Source organism: Amblyomma mixtum, chromosome 1, assembly GCF_055824585.1.
Source record: "Amblyomma mixtum isolate Tamu chromosome 1, ASM5582458v1, whole genome shotgun sequence".
NCBI lineage: Eukaryota > Metazoa > Arthropoda > Arachnida > Ixodida > Ixodidae > Amblyomma > Amblyomma mixtum.
Window position 1 is genome coordinate 176454618 of NC_143012.1, and position 20990 is coordinate 176475607.

The window sequence follows — 20990 nt, forward strand, 5'->3', positions numbered from 1 at the left end:
TATTTTGACATAGCGCTGAAATCGGCCAACAGAATCAAAGAGAAAGCACAGGACAATGTTTGTTCTAACCTGTATGCTTTAGGTTCACAGACGGAAGTGCTTCTTGGGTATCTTTATCCCTGTGGTCTATTTTCTAGAGCTGAGGTCACAATCAACACAAACCAACACGTCCAGCTAGTAACCTTTACATTCCCTCGCTTACAAGTCGACTTTTAATGTATTCAATAAAGAAATACAACTCCTCCGCAATTGGCCTGACATATATAAGTTGTGTGAAAAGGAGGCAGGATCTTGAAAGGCACCCACGCTTTTGGCACTAACACCTAAATACACAAATCCTTAATCCATGAACATTTGAATTTCGAATCATACCTCAAAACAGACCTAAATTCTGCTCTACATCGTAAATTCACGGCAAAGCTTGGGCCTGACTTCCACTCCAAAAAAAATATATATATTTCCTGAACACGGGCTCTCACTGTGTGGAGGGCACGAGTTCAGTAATAGGACTAACCTTCACTGCCTTTGAGGCCAAATAATGTACCGTCAGAAGTGGGTTTATATATACAAAAAGTCAATACATGTCTGTCTCTTCAGAAATGAGATAGAAAATCCTCGAGAATTGAAACAGAGGGGCACTAATCGCATCATTAGACTTTGAATTTTCTGGCCAGCATCAAGGAATCGCTAGAAATGTATTCGTTCTCTTTTCCTTTGAAATACTAATCACCGAATATGACGTAATGCCAATTTAAAAGCTACACAAGGAAATCATTGAAAAGTTGCCCAAACAAGTTTTGAATAATAGAGTGCATATTGCGACCGCGCAAAACGACGAGGGACGAAGAGAGGAAAGCACAGGACAAGACGCGAACAATACGCGTCTTGTCCTGCGCTTTCCTCTTTTTGTCGCTCGTCGTTGTGCGCGGTTGTAATATGCACTACATTGTCAACCACCAACTCGCCCGCCTACACTTGTTACAAGTTTTGAGTACACAGTGATTTTTTTTTTTCGGAAAAGTAGCTCTCCTGCATGCAATTGGCCATAACCATGCAACCGTAAATAATGATCCATGGAAAGTGAAAACAGAGTAAATAATTTGGGGATCGCATATACAAAACAGTTTGCCAACGCATCTAAAGTATTTGTGTATTGGAGACATTTTTCTGAATATCATTTATTAAGTGTTCCTAACATTTTTTAGGTCATTTTCACTGATTGCTGCAAGAGTGCAACATAAATTCCGGTTTCCCGTGAAGTGTGTTGCGTGTGCAGTAAAGAAATAGTTGCGTTTTCGTTTCTTATATCAGACTTCCGTTTTTCGCGTAATAAATCGTCATATTCATCAAGAAATATGCCCACACTCATTACCATTACTTGTCTCAAAGCTTTTGTCGTGAAGTCTTTTGTTACGCACATATATGAATATGAGTTGTAATTTGTAAACTTAGCGGTTTAAGGCCCCGAAGCGACCTATGGGCTTTGACGGATGCACCTACGGAGGGCTCCAGATCAATTTCGACCACCTGGGGTTCTTTAACATGCACTGATATCGCAGAGCACACGGGCGTTTTTGTATTTCGCTTCCATCGAAATATTGCCTCGTTGGCCAGGATCGAACATGAGCAGCCTGTATTTGAAACTGAAGTGCTGCATATACGTCAAGGCTTTGTCAAGTTTTGATTGAGGCAGCTTTCTTCGGCTATCCCAGTGTCACATTTGCATTTCGTTGTTGTTGTTGCCTCGAATGCTGCCAATAAATCTCATTCTCATGTTCACTGGCTAGAAAGTGGCATGTTTTAAAATGGCATTCTTACAGTAGTCTGTGAAAATGACGCCTTGTTTGCGTTGTCCGCTGCTGAATGCTAAGCACAAACGCACACAGCTTATATGTAGGTCTGGTTTAATGGTATCTCTGTACAAGCACGTCCTCTCATCCTTCATTCGTTCCGTCGTGTCCGTCCGTGTCCGCTTCAGGCCCTGGCGGTGCGGGCGGCGTAGAATCCGGCGGCCTTCTCGGCGTCAGCGTCGCCCAGGATGGGGGTGTCCTTGTCCTGGAACAGGTGGTCGTTGAGGTAGAAGAAGTCCTTGGCGTTGGCGCACGGCACGGCCTCGTCGCTGAAGGCGCAGGTGAAGGAGGCCTGGTTGAAGATGGTCTGGTTGCCGCAGGCGAACGCGTGGTGCTCGAACTCGACGTTGCCGTCCTCCTTGGCCACCCCGCGGCACACGTGGAACACGCGGCAGTCGGTCTCCAGGTCGGCGTAGTAGCCGTCCCGCTGGCACTGGAAGGACGAGCTGAGGGCGCGGCCCAGCAGGAGCTCCACGCCGTCGGGGAGGGCGACAGCCTGGCGGCGAGCCTGCGCAATATGAACACGGTGCACGCGATTGATGTTCGGTCACGTATCGTGGACAAAAGTATATATGATGTGGGTTCACGAAAAAAAAAAGAAAAAATTGATAGGTGCTTAACGTTGTTAAACCTAGTACACCTACGGAAGCATTTAAATAAAATATGGTGCTGGGCTAGTTGGTTATTCATACTTGGCAGGAAGACAGCGCAAAAACGACAACCACAGGGAAGCGTTATTTTGTGTCTTGTCCTCCGCTGTGGTTGTCGTTTTTGCGCTGTCTTCCTACCAAGTATGAATAACCAACTAGCCCAGCACCATGTTTTATTGAAGTTCATTTCTAGAACAGTGGGTCCTTCTTTCTGTGTGTTCCCTCAGTCGTCGTGTCCAAATTTAGCGCTGTTTTGTGTCTTGTCCTCCTTTGTGGTTGTGCTTTTTGCACTGTCTTGCTACCAACTGCGGAAGCAGGTGTTCATTCTTCAATTGGAGGGAGCACTTAAACATCGGTTAATGTCCATGCATGCTGAATTGGTAATTCCCACTCAAGATTCATAGATGGCGGTGAGTCCTCATATACCACTACCAGCGCAGTGGCGCAGCGGTTGAGCGATGCGCCACTGCACTGTCAGGTGGCTGTTTCTATCCCAGCCACCCGTCGGGATTTTGCGACCCATGTTGCTCTTCCCGAGCAACCTCTCGCGCAGCTGGCACGACGCTCGTCCGAACTTACCCGAGCTTACCCGAGTAACTCGTGTAAGCTCAGGTAGTAACTCGGGTTGCTAGGAAACGGCACAAGATTTTTTGGTAGCCGCACCACCACAAGCATACGTGACGAGCCGAGCTGGGCTCAGTAGTGTTGCTTTCGCAACAAAACATTTGCAGCGGCGCTTCACTACCGACTACGCTCGTATTCGTTCCAGCGGAACCAACATCCATGTCACCTCATACTGCCAGGCTTGCCACTGAGACGGTTCGCCGACCACGCAGAACTATTGATTTTTTTTTTCGTTTTTGAACTGGCTTCTAGTGAACTCTTGTACGCAGCGGCGCTCCTCGTCTGCTGAAGAGCCGTCAAAGGCATTTATAGGGTTCGTCAAATTGTGCCGTCTATCTCAACGCCTCTGTCTCTTCACTATAGTTCTTTGAGCGCGCACTCCTCTAGTATACATCGTCGAAAATCTCCTGTACTACACTGGACCGTGCACCTAGGTTATGTGATCATGAAGGGCGTACATTTATGAGACGATAGAGATAATATTCTCATTAGCTAGCACGTAAAGAAGAAAGTGTTCAGGTCTAACACATTACGGCAGCAAGGCGACGCCATTTACGACAATCCTGACATGAATAAATGCAGTACTTACCCGTGGAGCAGCAGCGACCACGGCGGCTGGAAAAAAGAAGTGGAAAATTGGCGTTTACTCCCAATTCTCAATCGCGATCACAGACATATACAAAAAAATGAGCGCGAATTTTTCATTGTATGTGCTGAACTATGTATTCAATGCTTCATGATGTTATATATGCTAGGAATTTATTTCTGCATGCGCTTGACTAGAACATAATGAGTAACAATGAAATAAATAATGAGGTTAGAATGTTTTAAGTGCACTCTCGAAGCACAAATATGTTCGGCGTTTAGCTATGTTGGCTGTAGTATTTATTGCAGTGCATAAAAAAATATACCTCGTGAGTGCGCAACACTGAGTGCCTTTTGGTACATCACAGACTTTCAGTCGTTCCCATCGCAGCTTGCGCGTTTTTATATACTCAGCTTCCGTAATCCGCATAATAGAGACCCGTATTAAATATTCACCTCCTCTTTATACAAACCCTCATAAGGTTTTAGCACAGGTGTAAAAAACCTAATAAATCTGGTTTCTGTTATTCTTGAAAGAAATACGCAGTGCCGCTGACAGTATATTCCCTACAATGCGAACAGCATTAAGGTGCGCCGCCTTGGCGATCTACGCGGCCACGGCACCTCGTTTAATGCATGAGTTCAAAATCTCCAGCTGGCTAATTCTTTTTTCCTTTTTTTTCGCGATGTAACGTCCTGCGTATCACACGTTCTGTATCTCTGAGGGATGAAGGTGTACTGACGACATAGTTTACGCACTCGTGCTCAATCAGTTCTCAGTGCTCAATGAGTGCTCAATGTGCAGTATATTCTCTTTATTAACAAGCAGGAGTCTTTGTGCAGTGCATAAATTCGAGAAAATATAACTGCGTATTGGCTGGTTGACACAACAAATTTAGGCCCTTCAGAGCCAAGGAAAATGGCATGTGTATCAGGCACGTATATGACGGTGCGTCTCTGTCGCTGACATGCGCGGTGCGAGCTGCCTGTTATCACTAGCGGGCTATATAATCGGCACGCTTCAATAAACACACGTTCTTCTTGTTATGGACATCATGCTGTTGCCACGTTCTTTCCAACTCGGATACATGGTGTCAGAAGTAGCTAAGACGATCTAGCTACACCGACGGCGGACGAAGCATGGAACGGCTGGTCGCACCGGAACCGCTGCGTCTGGCAGGGAGTGTCTCGGCATCATGGAAGCGTTTCAAGCAGAAATTTGAGATTTTCCTGCAAGCGTCGGCAGTCAAGGACCAACCGAGAAGTGAGGCTTCGAAAGCTGCGCTCCTGCTGAGCATCGCGGGGGACGAGGCACTCGATGTGTTCAACAATTTTAAGTTCGAGTCGGGCGAGAACAAGGATGACTACAGCACCTTGATAGGAAAGTTCGACGCCTACTGCACAGAGGTGAGCAACGAGGTGCATGAGCGGTACCTTTTTCGCACGAGGAACCAAGCGGAAGGAGAGCCATTCGAAAAATTTTTACGTGACCTGAAGAAGCAAGCTTCACAATGTAACTTTGGGACGTTACACGACTCAATGGTAAGAGACCAGATCGTCTTTGGTACCAACAGTCCTAGATTACGGGAGAAGATGCTTCAAGAGAAAGGATTGACGTTAGCAAAAGCGGAGGAGATGTGCAAAATTGCAGAATCAGTAGCACAGCAAAAAGAGGTGTGGCGTAAAGAAGAGAGTTGTGTGGATTTTGTTTCAAGGCGGCGCACAGACTTGCAGCATGCACAGAGTAAAGAGCCCAAGTGCGACGGGGAGCAATGGCAGTGTAGAAAGTGTAATCGCAAGCACAAACCGAAGCAATGCCCAGCATTTGGTAAAAGGTGCTACGTGTGTGGTAGGTTTCACCACTTTGCTGTCTGCTGTAGGAAGTCAAAAGAAGTGAGCGAAGTCGACACACTTCCGGAGAACGATTTTGACGTACTAGACGTAGGAATTAAAAGTGGCACGAATGAGTGGACTGTAAATGCTGAAGTCGGCGGTCAGGAAATTGCCTTCAAAATAGACACAGGGGCGCAAGCGAGCCTCTTACCGTTTTCAGTCTATCGAAAGCTGCCATCAGCTGGAGCACTAACTCCGACGAGCACAGTACTACGGGCATATAACGGCGGCGTTATTACGTGCTTTGGGACAGTGTCGGCAACTGTACGCGTTGGAAATTCCCACACGGTAGTGAAGCTTTTCATTGTGAAAAACGGTCGTCAGCCTATACTCGGACTGGACGCCAGTGAAGCTTTGGGACTGGTTCAGCGTGCCGTGAATGTTATAAATACGCCTCCTAAACATGGTTCTCTGAAGAATTATAGGCATATTTTCGAAGGACTTGGTTGCTTGAAGCAGCCATATCACATGGTCCTGGAACCTGGAGCAGTACCGGTCGTGCAGCCAGCCCGCCGGGTGCCTTTGGCGTTGGAGGAGCCTCTCAAAAAGGAACTCGAAAGAATGGAACGAGCCAACATCATTGTGAAAGTGAATGAGCCTACTGACTGGGTAAGTCCACTGGTTGTCGTCAAGAAAAAAGATGGCGGTTTGCGAGTTTGTTTGGATCCCAGGCAGATCAATCGGCACATTAAGAGGCAGCATTTTCCCCTCCCGAGACGAGAAGACATGGAAGCTAAGTTGGCGGGCGCGAAGTACTTCAGTTGCTTGGATGCTAACTCGGGGTACCACCAGATACCGCTAGACGAAAAAACATCAAAGATATGTACTTTCTCGTCACCTTTTGGGAGGTACCGATTTTTGCGGTTGCCGTTTGGAATATCATCTGCACCGGAAGTGTTTCACCAAACAATGACGCAAGTTCTAGACAGGCTGCCAGGCGTGCTAGTATATATTGATGACATTCTGGTGTGGGGCTCAACGAGACAAGAGCACGATGACAGACTAGTAGCTGTCCTGAAAGCGGTCGAAGAAGCGGGGTTGACTTTCAATGCGCAGAAGTGCAAGTTCAATGTGACAGAAGTAAAGTTCCTCGGTGACTTAATAACCGGAAATGGCATATCTCCTGACGCACAGCTCGTTAAAACAATGATTGACATGCCAGAACCAACAAGCAAAGCAGAGGTTCAACGTATGCTGGGTGTCCTCAACTATTTTGGAAAATTCGTGCCGCGGCTGTCGGAAAGAACGGCGTTATTAAGGGATCTTATCAAATGTCGCTCCGATTTTCAATGGACTGAAAACCATGCTAGAGAGTGGAAAAGCGTAACGCAAGTTTTGACTACCGCTCCCGTGCTCGCAATCTTTGATGCTCGAAGGGACACAAAGATTACATGCGACGCTTCGCGGAACGGGGTAGGGGCGGCCCTTCTGCAACGTCATTCTGATGAATGGCGACCCGTGGCATACGCGTCCCGTGTGTTAACACAAGCAGAGCAGAGGTATGCTCAAATCGAAAAGGAGGCCCTTGGCATTTGCTTTGGTTGCGAAAAGTTCCATCAGTTTGTCTACGGGCGACAACTGCTAATAGAAACTGACCATAAGCCACTCTTATCAATTGCGGAAAAGGCAATCGATGACATGCCACCTCGACTGCAAAGATTTTTTTGCGCTTGTTTATGTATGACTTCTGTTTGCAGTACATTCCCGGCAAGAACTTGGTTCTAGCAGATATGTTATCACGATCCACAGCTGATGGCAACAGCAGCAGCCACCAAGACACAGGCATGGATGAAGTGGAAATTCACGCAGTCGAATCCCTGGGTTATATGGTGACGTCAACGACGCAGCGCGAACTGCAGAGAGAAACGGCGTGCGACGACTGTCTGCAAGCCGTGATGCAAAGTCTGTCAAGGGGCCAACCAGTGGAGGGTGAACTCAAGCCTTTTACACAAGACCTTTCTGTGGTTAATGAAATAGTTTTTAAAGGCTCCAAAGTGGTCGTACCAAAGAGCATGCGAAAGAAAATTCTGTCTAGAATTCATGCGGGACACCTTGGCATGCAAAAATGTAAAGAGAGGGCACGTCGTCTTGTTTTCTGGCCGGGCCTTAACAGTGAGATTGTTTCTCTGGCAGCTAGCTGTCCAACCTGCAGGAAATTCGCTTACGCGCACGGAAAAGAACCGCTCCTCATGCGGCCAACTCCCCGATGTGCATGGTACCGGGTGGGAGTGGACATCTTTTTCTTTGCTGCAGACTCGTACCTGGTTGCTTACGATGCATTTTCTAACTTCCCAGAGGTGCAGACTTCAGGACACTAGTGCAAGGGCTACAATTGCTGCACTCAGCGCTATCTTCGCAAGATATGGCGTGCCACTAGAAGTGTGCACGGACAATGGTCCTCAATTTTCGAGCCACGAGTTTGCCGTGTTTGCACAGAACTATGACTTTACACATGTGACTTCGAGTCCCCATTACCCTCAGTCAAATGGTTTGGCTGAAAAAGGTGTGCAGGTGGTCAAACGCATCTTGAAGAAAACCCAGGATTCCGGGGATGATTTCTGGCAAGGCCTGCTGGCCTATCGATCAACACCACTCGAAGACGGCCGATCCCCGGGGGAACTTTTGCAAGGGCAACGCCTGCGAGCCAACCTTCCCGACTTTGAAGAAGTGCCGCGCAGCAAGGTAGAGAAGCATCGCCAGAAAACGCAGGGCAAACCGTTGCCGAAGCTTTCTCGAGGCGACGTGGTAAGGCTGCGAGGAACTACAACGTGGGCTCGGAAGGCGAGGGTAGTAAGCGCTCCGGCTCCAAGGTCGTACCAGCTTCTAACGGAAGATGGAAGAATTCTGCGACGTAACCGGCGACATCTCGCAGAGACGCGAGAGCGGTATGCCGAGACGAGCAGTGACGACGGTGGCGACACAAGTGGGCCAATCGACAACCCCCGGGTACCTGCCTCGCCTTCGTCGCCTGGTACCTGCCTCGCATCGCAGGCCTCGGGAGGGCCACAAAGCACTGCTGGGGAACCACCGTGCGCGGCCAATACAGCGGGAAGCTCGCCTCCGGGTGCCGTGCAGCCACCAGCATTAAGGAGATCGTACCGGAACAGGAGGGCCCCGCAACGCCTTTGCTATGACGAGGAATTTAATCAGTGCGCTTAACTAATCCCTGTTGCTGCAACTGTTTTTGTTTGTTCCCGCGAAAAGATGTATCAGGCACGTATATGACGGTGCGTCTCTGTCGCTGACATGCGCGGTGCGAGCTGCCTGTTATCACTAGCGGGCTATATAATCGGCACGCTTCAATAAACACACGCTCTTCTTGTTCTGGACATCATGCTGTTGCCACGTTCTTTCCAACTCGGATACAGGCATGAACGTGCGGTCAGTTATCTGGTACCTATGAGAGGAGGTAAAACTGTACACCAGCAACTCTGGGCAAATGCCTAATCCTGCAGTCTGGTGCCGTTCGGTAGCCGCCTCTGCGGGATTTCATCAGGTTGCTTCCCTGATTGCAAAAAGCTCAGAATTTCCCTTTTTACTGGTAATCGTTATTGCGGTAGTTTTGAAGTGCTGTCTGAAAGTAGATGATATTGACTGGCTATCCCTGATGAAAAAAAAAATGCTTTTTTCACTGCTGCATAGGAGTGGAGCGCACCGCATTTTCATTTCAGGGATAACTGATATGTCAGTGTTCCTTTAGCTTCGGGTGAAGAAAGGAAAAATCACTTTTCTAGCCAAAGTCTTACTAAGGCGGCAGTAAGAAACAGGAATTATGGCTAGCTCATCACTGCCCCACAAATCTGTAACACAAGTTAGTTGCCAGCAGAGGCTTGCAGCCTCGACAAGAACCTCATGGGTGGGTAAGTTATTTTGAAGGCTCCTCACTTGTGAAGTCGTCACATGACCAGTTCTGTGAGGAATGTCGGTCATGCAGCATTATTGGTTTTAGCTACCGCTATGGCAGGCTTCTGCGTACTTTAATCTGGGACAATTCTTTGAGGTGTTTTACGAACTGCGTTCCTATTATTGAAACACTGCGCGTTTCATGCACAAACTATTCTATTTCGCAGCGAAATTTTTCTCAACATCAAATAACTGCGCTACTGCAGGTGCCACTGTAATAGTGTCTGATCATAACTTGACCTTTCTCTGTGCCAATTTTTATTACGTCTGTGTGTATCGAATTAGTTTTTCAGTTTCACTCGACCGCTAGCGGCTTCTTGCTTTTACTTCCATCGCATATCTCACTTCGCTGTGGCCATTAATCAAAGCTTGGCATGGTCGGCAGCTAAAGTTATTATAACTTTCAACTTTATATTCAATGAACTAACTCATGATGCCGCCACTTCCCTTCATCTACCACACCTATTAAACATATCTCTGCATTCGAGACAACCATCGGCAATAAATTAGGCGCCACAGCATTACTGTATATGTTTTAAGTTTGTGATTTCAATGTAATCAACTTCACTAGGTGATTCCCGTGTTCTAACAAAAAAAAACATAAAAATGCTGGTGGCCGTTGTACTTACCGAGAAGGAGGCAAGCGACAGCCTTCATGGTGACTGGTTCACTGGAACAGGTTAATACAATACATTTGGTTGAATGCTCAATTTCCGGGCTTAATGCACATAATTTACGGAGACCACTTAGCGCGTGGCTGGTTTAGTTGCCCAAAAACGCGGCGAATCTTGAAACGACGGATCTCGACAAAGAATGTGAGGAACTACCTTCTCCTCAATGTGATATTTTCTTTCTTTTTTTCGCCCCCAGCTGTCCTACAAGAAGACATAAACGACCTGCCTCTTCACTCTGGAAGTACTTCACGAACATGAGAATGTAAACCAAACCGGCATATTGCTAAATGACCTGCCTACCTTCGTTGAAGTCTGCATTTTTTGAACTAGTAGTGAAATTCAAAGTTGAATGCGTGCTATACAACAATGCTGCTCCTCTTGAAGTATCTCAGAACAAAAAATACGGACGAGAAGCTTGTGAATCGCGCCGATGCATTCAGCCGGTAACGCCGCAAACACTGCATGAATTTTGCACAAACAGAACGGCGTTCGCCAGCACACTGTTTCACTGGCACGTAGGGCTAACGGCTTACTCGGAGTTACTCTTAGGCGTCTTTTCCGTCCGTTTTATACCTGTAAAACCAGTGGGGTGCCCGTATTTATTTGGAACCTAGCAATATTCCCTGCGTTGATCATCTTGAGCATCACCCGCGCTACGCCGATTTCTGAGAAGAATTTTACCACTGATACTCCTATCCCGCACCAGACTGTTCCTACATACCTTCAGATCTCATTTATTGCGTACGTGCTTCGAAGATTTCGTTCCTAAAACGAAATTAACAGCTCTTACTTACTCCGCGCAGTGAAGTTAAATATGCCACTTTATACAGGGGTACGAGGAGCTATTCACTTTCAATTGGTGAATTTTAACAAAAAATGTGTTCTATTTCCCACCATGCTTGGGAAAAAATGAGCGCCCCATAGGCGTACGTTGTTCTCGGGTAAAAGCGAAAATCCCCGCGTCGAATAACTAAAAGAAAGCCTGCTTAAAATTGCAGAAGACTATTCTTCAAAATGCAGCGGGAAACTATAGATTCACGCACTTTCCGACTCAACGAGGGAAGTGTTACATCAAACCACTCGTTCAGTACGATTTAAAAAGCAGCGAATACTAACTGAGGTCGCCTTGGGTCCATTTATAATATCAGCAAATTCAGTCCTTTATGATCTCGTACCAAGGCTAAAATGAGGAGGGGAACTTTAAAGGTACCCTCTGGTGATTCTTAAGACTCTACGCAGCGTCGAAAAAGTCGTACTCTGATTAGCATGAGATCGGCGAAATTAAAGCTCACGTCTACAGGAAAATGTGATTGGTTTCGCTGTTTTTGGTTGATACAGTACAGTAGCTATCAGTCTTGCAACTGCAAACAAATAGTTGCTGTGAGGAGCACCCTGCGTGAATTATGAGAATTAGCCACGGCTGTATAGAGAGGGCACCAAATAAGTCTATAACGGGTGGAAATTAATTCCTTGAGCAATGAAGTGCATCCGACGGAACGAGAGATTTATCAGGTCGTATTGAATAAACACAATGGTAGGTCTGGCCAGGGCAGTCCAACCACGCTCGGAGTTCCCCTAAAGTCTCACTAACGACGCAGCTATAAGCTACTAAAAGAGCTGAAGATTCGAATCGACTATTCTTCTCATATCCAAGAACCGATTGTGGATTTAGCTTGTTCAATCCCCCATTGTATGTTTCTTTCTAAATGACCATTCCTGAGCTTAGCTAGTTATTCGCGTGCGCCTGTAGTACATGTTCGCAGCTAGGCTGACCCTAGCATTTCTTCTGATCGGACCACTCACCTGGTGAACTGGAGTCCGAACGAGCTAGCAACGCAGTCTCCAGTACGTCCGGTGGTGCTTCTTATACCTGTCGATGTCTCCCACTCCCTCTCCTTCGAGTGTCCGGTATCTTCTCGCCTTGCCCCTCCGCCACCTTTGCGCCGCATCATCCAGCCGATGCGATAGGCGAAGAAAATCCGCACGCCACACATACTAACGGGCCGCTGAAGGAAATAAGGGGGCCAGTTGTGAGGCCGCAAGTCAGAGCCATTATGCGAGGAGGACAAATTCTTGCCGATAGAAAGCGATTTCGAAATGCGGCGCTTGTAAAAAAACTCGCACGTAGTCGCCAGGCGTAGCGGACACGATCTTTTGTGATTATTTGTAATTATCTCTCAGACAGCCGCATTTCTAACTGCGGTAGCAGCTGCATTCTTTCCCTCTTTGCGCGTATAGTGGGACACGTATTAATGTCTTCGGCCAAACTGCTGTAGAACACGTAATCCATGTATGTTTGAAAGTTCAGCCCGTCCTTTACGGGTAAAAATGGATAGTCTTGAGTTCTAGTGCCTCGTAACATTTCAGTTTTAACTAAGATACAACAGGGATCTAAAAAAAACGTGCATAACCCCATGACTTAGAAAGCTGGTAGTGATGATTTTGTAGCTCTGCACAGAGGTTTAGTCCCTTTGCATTTGCATTTTAAAAACCTTCTTGCATTTTCTCAGCGAAAGTCCGCACCATGAACAATAATGCGACTCTCAAATTCATTAAAATTACACTTTACCCCTCACCAAAAGAACTGCTCAGTCTGATTTTTTTTATGCTTGAAAGAACACTATACATAGACAGGACAAAGGCAGACAACTATTTAATAACCTAAGGTGCTACTAACACCTTCTTTAGTAGTGCCAGAGACAGTGCTTGCATATATACCGAACGTTCGTGCATGTGCAGCGAAAGCCAAAAACTAAAAAAAGCCAAACACGTGCTACGCAGCCGCATTATCAGCAAGAAGCATTCAAAGCGCGCAACTCTACCGAACGCTGGTTTGTCGGAGGGTTGCTTACGCAGTTCACTCATTCAGAGTGCAGTCGAACTCTTAGTATCAGTCTCAGTCTGTATTTCATAACCATAATTCGGTTAAGATAGAAGAGAAGAGATAATATGAAATTCTTAATGCTTGACTCTAAGTGCGTTCAGGCTTTGAAAATCGTTTTCAAAAGTTCGCTGTACAGCAGGTAAAACAAAGCTATGGCTATAAAATTTGAAAGGACTCTTAAAGATAAATGCTGCTTGCATAGAGCTCAAAACTAGATTAAATTTCTTTTGTACCATTATTAATATTGTTTTTTTTTTCTAATTATGTACAGCCCCCGTCAAAAGTTTACAGCGCAAGGGGTTTGCTTACGGGGCCTGCCGCGCCCTTAGTTATGCATCCTAGGCGACCATAATCTCTCGAACCATAAATGGCTTCCATTCTTCAATCCTGCCAAGCTATGGACTGCTATATGTGCTAGGGAGCTGCGCGAAATAGTTTAGAAGCAAACCTATTAGGCTGTATACTTTTGACGGGGACTGTACCTCTTTCTCAAAATCTACTAAGTGCAAAGTGTTGAAATTTTGTACGAGAGCAGCAACAGAATCGTTACACAACTTATCCCAAAATTTTGCAATTCGAAAAAAAAAACTAGATTAATTGTTTTTTTTGTCGATACAATAAATTGTCACCTATGACTGGCTATTTTTAGACAGAAAAATACGAATAAGCTTAGGATATTGATTCCGGTACCAGTTATTTAAATGACATTGGTTAACATCTGCGAGAAATTTTGTGTGCTTACGCATAATAGTTCCTTAGAAAAGGGTACATGAACATCCAAAAATTCTGTTTTGAGAAAAATGCGAATGAAGCATCTGAAAATTAGAACCTTCCCACTCGACGCGACCGCCAAAAAAAAAAAATGAAAACAGCATTTGTGAATTCGCGAATAGCTAAGTGTAATATATCTTCTAAAAGCTAGAAACGTAGTGTGTTAGAGCCTAATTATCAAAAACAAAGTAGAGTGACAAAAATTCAAAAAAGAGCTCTAAAAATTTCGACCTTGTCGCTACACGTGACCAAGAAAAAGGATTAAAAAAGCATCTCTTTTTTAATGCCTGGTGCCTCTCGTATTTGCTCGTCCTGTGCCCACATAAAAATTTGGGAAGTAGGCAAACTCATTGGAGCTTTCGCGTACCGTAGGGGAAACCATTAAGGGCCCTCAACATGGGCCCGCAGCAGTGGCTTAGTGGTTGAGGCGCTCATTTGCTGAGCCAGAGCCCCTGGGTTCGAACCCGACCGTCGAATGCAAAAAGGCGCCCGTGTGCTGTGCGATGCCAGTGCAGGTTAAAGATCCCCAGGTGGTCGAAATTATTCCGGAGACCTCCACTACGACATCTCTTTCTCTCTTTCTTCTTTCACTCCCACCTTCCTCCCTTCCCTTACGGCGCGGTTCAGGTCTCCGCCGACATATCAGAGACAGATACTGGGCCATTTCCTTTTCTCAAAAACCAATTTTCATTTTTCATTTCCTTAACATATGGCACTAAAATAACTCTTGCTTAAAGCCTTCGTGTTCCGTGAGCACGAATAACCGAAAAAATTTACTTTTAAAATTTTCAGCCAAGTCACATTGTGTAAGAAAGTGTCAATTTCTGATGCATGTTCACATGCACTGAAATATCCAGTCGCCTCTTTGGGTCAGTCTTGGTAAATTGGTTTTTGAGGAATGGAAATGTCGCAGTGTCTGTCTCGCGTATCTCGGTGGCCACTTGAAACACGCCGTAAGGGAAGAGAGGAAGGTGGGAGTAAAAGAAGAAAGAGAATATTAGTCTTGAAGGTCTCAGAATCGGTTTAACTGATGGCTTTCTTGAGTATACCACGCGTGTTCCTCGCTGCATGGAATTTTGTGAATCAACAGAAAGTTTTAGGCTCTTGCACTTATTGAAGCTGTCTGGAGTGGCTGTCTAAGCTAAATGGGACCTTGTAACGCCATATGATATTCTGAGGCATGTTCGCATGCATGCCAAGTGCATGTTTCTTGTTCCTGGGCTGTGAACGAAAAAAAAATGCAGCTTTATGAGACCGAACAGTATCCACGGGCTGATTTCAAAGCAAAATGTTATCGAAGCTGAATACACCATGAATTTAAAAGCATATTCCTACGCATACGGAGGACAGGGCTAATTTTAGAGATATAGAAGAAGCCTTTGCTCTGCAGTTGGCGTACTCAGGCTGATGGTGGTGATGACGATGACCTGAGTTCTCCTTTGTCGCCAGAAAGAGCTACTTATATTCGATCGCCACGGCAATGCGGTAGAATACCCCGGACAAATTCATGCTAAACACTGAAAGCATCAAATTGGCTGTGGCTGGTTTGAGTTTTCTGGCAAGTGGTGAACGCAGCCATAGCCCGCATTAGCGCGTATCTGGAGCGCGCGTGGCTTTTTCGCTCGAAGACGCGCGCAGGGCACGCAGCAGTGCAGTCATTTCAGTACAGTGCGGCAGGACCGTCATGGCTGACGGTCACAATTGGTAATGCGCATTTTTCTTCTGACTTTTTCGTTTCCACAAATAAATGTGTACTCTGCGTGCAGCTGCCTAAGCATTCCAGGCATTCTGACATTACAGATAATTTAGCGAGGGCAATCATTTGGTTTGGTTTGGTTTATGGGGTTTAACGTCCCAAAGCGACTGAGGCTATGAGAGACGCCGTAGTGAAGGGCTCCGGAAATTTCGACCACCTGGGGTTCTTTAACGTGCACTGACATCGCACAGTACACGGGCCTCTCGAATTTCTCCTCCAAAGAAATTCCAGCCGCCGCGGCCGGGATCGAACCCGCGTCTTTCAGGACAGCAGCCGAGCACCATAGCCACTGAGCCACCGCGGCGGCGGCAATCATTTCAAAGAAAAGGAGCGACGAGCCTGTTTTAAAGCGTGGACTGCTTTCAGCTTCCGTTCTCGGAAAACTCAGGCGAACATCTCCCGAGAACGACGGTGAACCTGAGGTAAATATGACACCCAACTGGGACGCGAAAAATAATAGGATGGGACGCTTAAGCTCCTCCTTAAGGGTAATACGCGATAGCGTAATGGGTTACTTCTGGTATATGCAGAAGGTCATTTTCTACTTTATAGACATAGATCTCTCATCATACGACTCCTGGCGCAATAGTGCAGTGGTTAAGCGATGCGCCACTGCCCTGAGATGACAGGTGCTCCCGCCGGCGGGCCTTGTGCGGCCCAGGTTGCTCTTCCCGAGCGACCAGTCGTTTAACTGCCACTATCCGCAGGGCAGGTTGTGATGACGCCGCAAGGTCACGTGACCTAGGTGGCCCACCTGCCTCCAAGGTTGCTCTCCGGGGACCACCTGCCAAAGCCTTGCTCGTGATTTTTCTCTCACAACGCCAACGCCGACCCCAAATTTTCTTGTGAACGAAGCCTTTAACGCTATCGCGTGGACATGAAGCGAACTTAGCGAAACTTTCCGACAGAACAGTATGTAGCTACACGCACGCACGTTAAAGGAACCGGCCCGCCTGGAGCGGAAACACGCTGTGCGGGCCTTCGAACGCTCTGCAATCACGGCACAGATCAGGTTTGGTTTGGTTTATGGGGTTTAACGTCCCAAAGCGACTAAGGCTTTGAGAGACGCCGTAGTGGAGGGATCCGGAAATTTCGACCACCTGGGGTTCTTTAACGTGCACTGACATCGCACAGTACACGGGCCTCTAGAATTTCTCCTCCAAAGAAATTCTAGCCGCCGCGGCCGGGATCAAACCCGCGTCTTTTGGGTCAGCAGCCGAGCACTATAACCGCTGAGCCAGATCAGGTTGCTGGCGGTAGTAGCACGTAGCCCTATGTGTTACACCGATTCCATCTCCTCATCGCTCGAAAGCCACGATGGCCTCTAAAGTGGAAGTGATTAAAATATCATGGTTACGTTTGTGCGCGTCCTAACTTCGGGCTAAAATCAGAAAAATGGAAGTGCGGGCTGTCCTGGGCTTCGGAAAGGGGTTCCAGGGTGCGTGCGCTCGTGCCTGAGTGGCTTCGCAGATGTTGAGTTGTGTTTGACACGGATGAGACATTGAAACGAAGTTCAGTTTGACTCGGGAGACACCAAGCTTACAGGCCTGTGCCAGTGGCTCGTGAGCGTGTGCACGTCTGGGTTGTTCTGCCCTCACACGAGGGTTGAGGCAGAATATCGGTTTTGTGTGGCGTGGCATCACCTGGACGAGACCCTTTGAAGAATGCGGCTATCATCATTTACAACCCATCCCAGGCGGTGCAAGAATATTCAAACTGATATCTAGTCATGACGGCGAGGGATGCAGTGCCAGCTCAGAAATCCGGTTGCAGCTCAGAAAGAGCAAAGAGCTTTATTCTCATTCAAAATTTTTCAATATTTGTTCCACGCTGCCAAGTACTCCTCTCAAGGCATCGCTTTCTGCAATTTTTCTACAACTGCATATTCAAAGCTGGCAAAAGCATGAGAGCATGCGATCGTACTGTTTTCCACAGTTCATATTCAGGATGCCGCCCGAACTGCTTTAAAAAAGCCCGTGAGCGTGCTAGTTCATAGGCAAAGCAATTTTTTTCATGCAAGCTAACAACTAAGGCGGCGCGCAGAATTTTTAGGCCTAAACACTAGTGAAAAATCTGCGAATGCGCCTTCGCACTGCTGAGTGCAGATCGATGCGCCATTGGCGGGAAGTATGCGTTTTAGCTCCACCAAGGCGCTTTGAACACATTTTTGACTATGCGGAATTTGCAGCGGTGGAAAATCGCCGCTAGATTTTATTTGGTGCGATTTTAATATGGGCACTGTGAGGTTCGCGCAAATCACTTATCAATTTTTCGAACCTGAAAAGAGGACTACAAACACAAAACAAAATAACAAATTCAAGCAACGTGCCTATCACGAAGCAGGTGCTACCAAGCTGATAACTTTGAGGAATATTATTTTCTTTTTCCAGTGCATAAAATGGCTGGTTTATGGGGGTTTAACATCCCAAAGCGACTCAGGCTATGAGGGACGCCGTAGTGGAGGGCTCCGGAAATTTCGACCACCTGGGGTTCTTTAACGTGCACTGACATCGCACAGTACCACGGGCCTCTAGAATATCGTCTACATCGAAATTCGACCGCTGCGGCAGGGAACAAACCCTCGTCTTTCGGGGTTTTTTTTTTTGGAAGAGCATATCTTGCTTGAGTGCCCTGCATATGCTAACGAGCGTGCGTACTACGCACATTGCATGCAGAAGCTCTGCTCAGTGCCCCTTACAATGGGCAAAGTTTTAGGTCCCTTAGCCTGCCTTAGGCAACAGAGACTTGCAATGACTTTTCTATTCACATATTTAAAAGACATTGGACATCTCGATAAGCTTTAAATTCACTTGCACGTCACCTTCATGCATTCTTCATGCAGTGAACTTCGTCAGCCCATTTGACGGACTATGCACTCCATCACTCCATAGGTTACTAGGTTACATCAATACTCGCCATTGCATCCTTAGTACCCATTTCATGGCCGCATTTTATCTTCGTTTTTTTTTTACCTCTTCCACTCTGCTCTCCTTCTGTCTTTATCTCCCAAATTCCCCTCCCTACGCAGAGTAGCATGCCAGCGATTTTTAAACGCCGGCTAAATTCTCTGCTCTTCATTAAAGAGTCTCTCTCTCTCTCTCTCTCACCGTAACTACTGAACCACCGCGGCGGCTGTGCGTAAAATGAAAACACCTCTAGCACAGGATATGAGTAGTGCTGGATTCATATTAATAAAAAAAGATCACCGTGTGATGGGCACACTCACAGAAAAAGCTGCAACTTCCTCATTGCGCAATTGCCTACATAGCGTCTGAGTGAAGCAACCTACTGCAATAGTTCGGTGCAACGATTTTGTAAAAAAATAAAATCGACAGTTCTACATAAAACGAAAAAGCCTTGACGCACGAAGCGATGAAATTTATACATAAACTATACATGCGTTTAAGAAAAGGAGGCGCATTCTGGCTGTAAAAGACAGCGCCTCTGCAGTATATACGCTCGCCCTAAGGAACCTGTTTTCTGCTGAAAGATAGTTGCACGCTTGACCAGCTTATTATGCGCGCCTACGTTCATTACCCAGCAATGTGCTCTGATGTCGGAGTGATGCTCTGTTACCATTCTGTGCTTTCAGTGCTACTGTGATGGGAGCTTTTAAGCCCTGGGTTCTGTTGAGTTAAACTGATCTAGGGACCGTATAACAGCAAACGTCAACATTAATGTCGACGAAAGAGTGCTGCTTGCGTCTCATTTCGAGTGTACTGAGCCAGCAATGATAACAGTTGGGAACGGTCATTAGCAAAACTAAGCAACAGAACCAAAACACAATGAAAAGTTTTTCGTATAGTAATAGTACTCAGGGGCGGACCGTCATAACAACGTATAATAAAGGAACGCTTATGGTCTCGTTTGGCATCGATTATGTTGTTCCAGGCGCGCTTGCCTGCACTCTCGTGCCGGTGCTTCCTCGTTAAGTTTTTTCCCTCGTATCTGCAAAGCGCCACGGGCAGTTTTTAAAAGTTCGTCGCTCCGTCGATTTCGTCGTTTCAAGTTAGCTTCCCTACGATTGTACATAAACGTTAGGCGTACGGGTGATCGCATTCGACTGTCTTACACATTCTACTCTCATGCGGAAGAATTACAATTTTATATCTCTATACATAAATATATCCATATTTATTTTTGCCATGTTTAGGTATTGGCTGGAAATTGTGTTGAAACGTTACGCTCTACAACTGGAACAATCCTTAATTTTTTCGGACCTCATACCTGTAACTTACCGCGAACTACACAAGAGTGGAATGAAGAAAGATGCAGGAAACTATACGTGTATCGCAGTTTCTATGCAAGTTATTAAATATTAGTCTTTCCGCATTCTGCGAAAATTCTGCTGTAGTGGACGTTTCAAGGAGTACAGCTTTCGGCATTGCGCATTTCCAGCAGAGTATAGCCCCTGGCCACGGCTCGATTGCAATGCAGGTCGCAGATTCCGGTTGACGATCACAAGGAGAGGACATGCGACGATAATTAAAATTCACCCGACGCTGCCTGCAATCTTAGCCGCTACAACCGGTGTCGCACGCGAGAACCTGATGGGATTACGCGCCTTACGCCTCACGTGTGCGATACAGGTCCTTCTCTGCCAGGCGCCGCCGCAGAAGGAATAGGAAGATTCTCGTTTACGTTTCAAAAGACGTAAGGTTTTCGTACACCGCTGCGGTAGCGTGTTTTAAGGACAGGTAGTGTGCACTACTTGTTCAGTTATTTTCTGAACGTTTAAGCTTTCCTGAGTGTTTTTCAGGGTAGAAATTTTTCGCCCAGATGGGTGAACTCTCGAAAGAAAGTACGCGGTGAAAAAGAAGGCAAAAAAAAGTTGGAAGAGACACTCAAGCTTCGCCTTAAAGGTAAGACGCGTTAGCGTAATGAGTAAATTCCCATATATGAAGAAGGTGATTCTCTACTTTGCATTCATAAATCCCTGGCAGTCTTCATACCCCTCCTGGCGCAGTGGTGCTGCGGTTAAGCAATGCGCGAGTACCTTGCGATTGTAGATGCTCCGAGCAGTTGGCCTTGTGCGGCCCAATTGATCTTCCCGAGCGACCAATCATGAATTTAACTGCCACCTTCCACAGTGGGCAGTTTGCTTACTATCCGCTGGGCAGGTTGTAATAACGCTGCAAGGTCACGTGACCTAGGTGGCCCAGCTGCCTCCTAGGTTGCTCTCTGGGGACCGGATGCCAGAGCAATGCAAGTGATTTTTCGCTCAGAACGCCGACGCCGACAACGCCGGTGTCGGATTTTCTGCGTAGTGTGGCACTTAACGCTGCCGCGATAAAAAACACTTCAGCTGACCAAGCAATGTATGAACCATGCACACACGCACACGCAAAACAAAAACGGATTCAAATGGACCATTTCGGCTTGATTTCTACAATAATGCTA

At 46.6% G+C, this 20990-nt stretch overlaps 2 protein-coding genes across 5 annotated transcripts in view; one reads left to right on the forward strand and one right to left on the reverse strand.

Moving 5' to 3' along the window:
* Positions 1-1909: 1909 nt before the first annotated feature.
* LOC149370012 (U-scoloptoxin(01)-Cw1a-like) overlaps positions 1910-20990 on the reverse strand; it is a 37330-nt gene continuing 18249 nt past the window's right edge. For 2 of the 4 annotated variants that reach the window (XM_089580627.1, XM_089580636.1), the window contains 4 exons: positions 11983-12185; positions 10135-10175; positions 3714-3739; positions 1910-2358 (listed from right to left, as the gene is read on the reverse strand). In XM_089580627.1, coding sequence (XP_089436753.1) covers positions 1975-2358; positions 3714-3739; positions 10135-10175; positions 11983-12185 — 654 coding nt within the window. In that variant the 3' untranslated portion in view covers positions 1910-1974. The remainder of the gene's footprint in view (positions 2359-3713; positions 3740-10134; positions 10176-11982; positions 12186-20990) is intronic. The other 2 variants (XM_089580645.1, XM_089580654.1) reach the window with 1 other exon arrangement.
* Positions 6071-8901, forward strand: LOC149370013 (uncharacterized). The gene is made up of 3 exons (XM_089567486.1): positions 6071-6211; positions 7300-7431; positions 7898-8901. Exons 1-3 carry the CDS (start codon positions 6071-6073, stop codon positions 8759-8761), a joined length of 1137 nt encoding a protein of 378 aa, XP_089423612.1. The 3' UTR covers positions 8762-8901.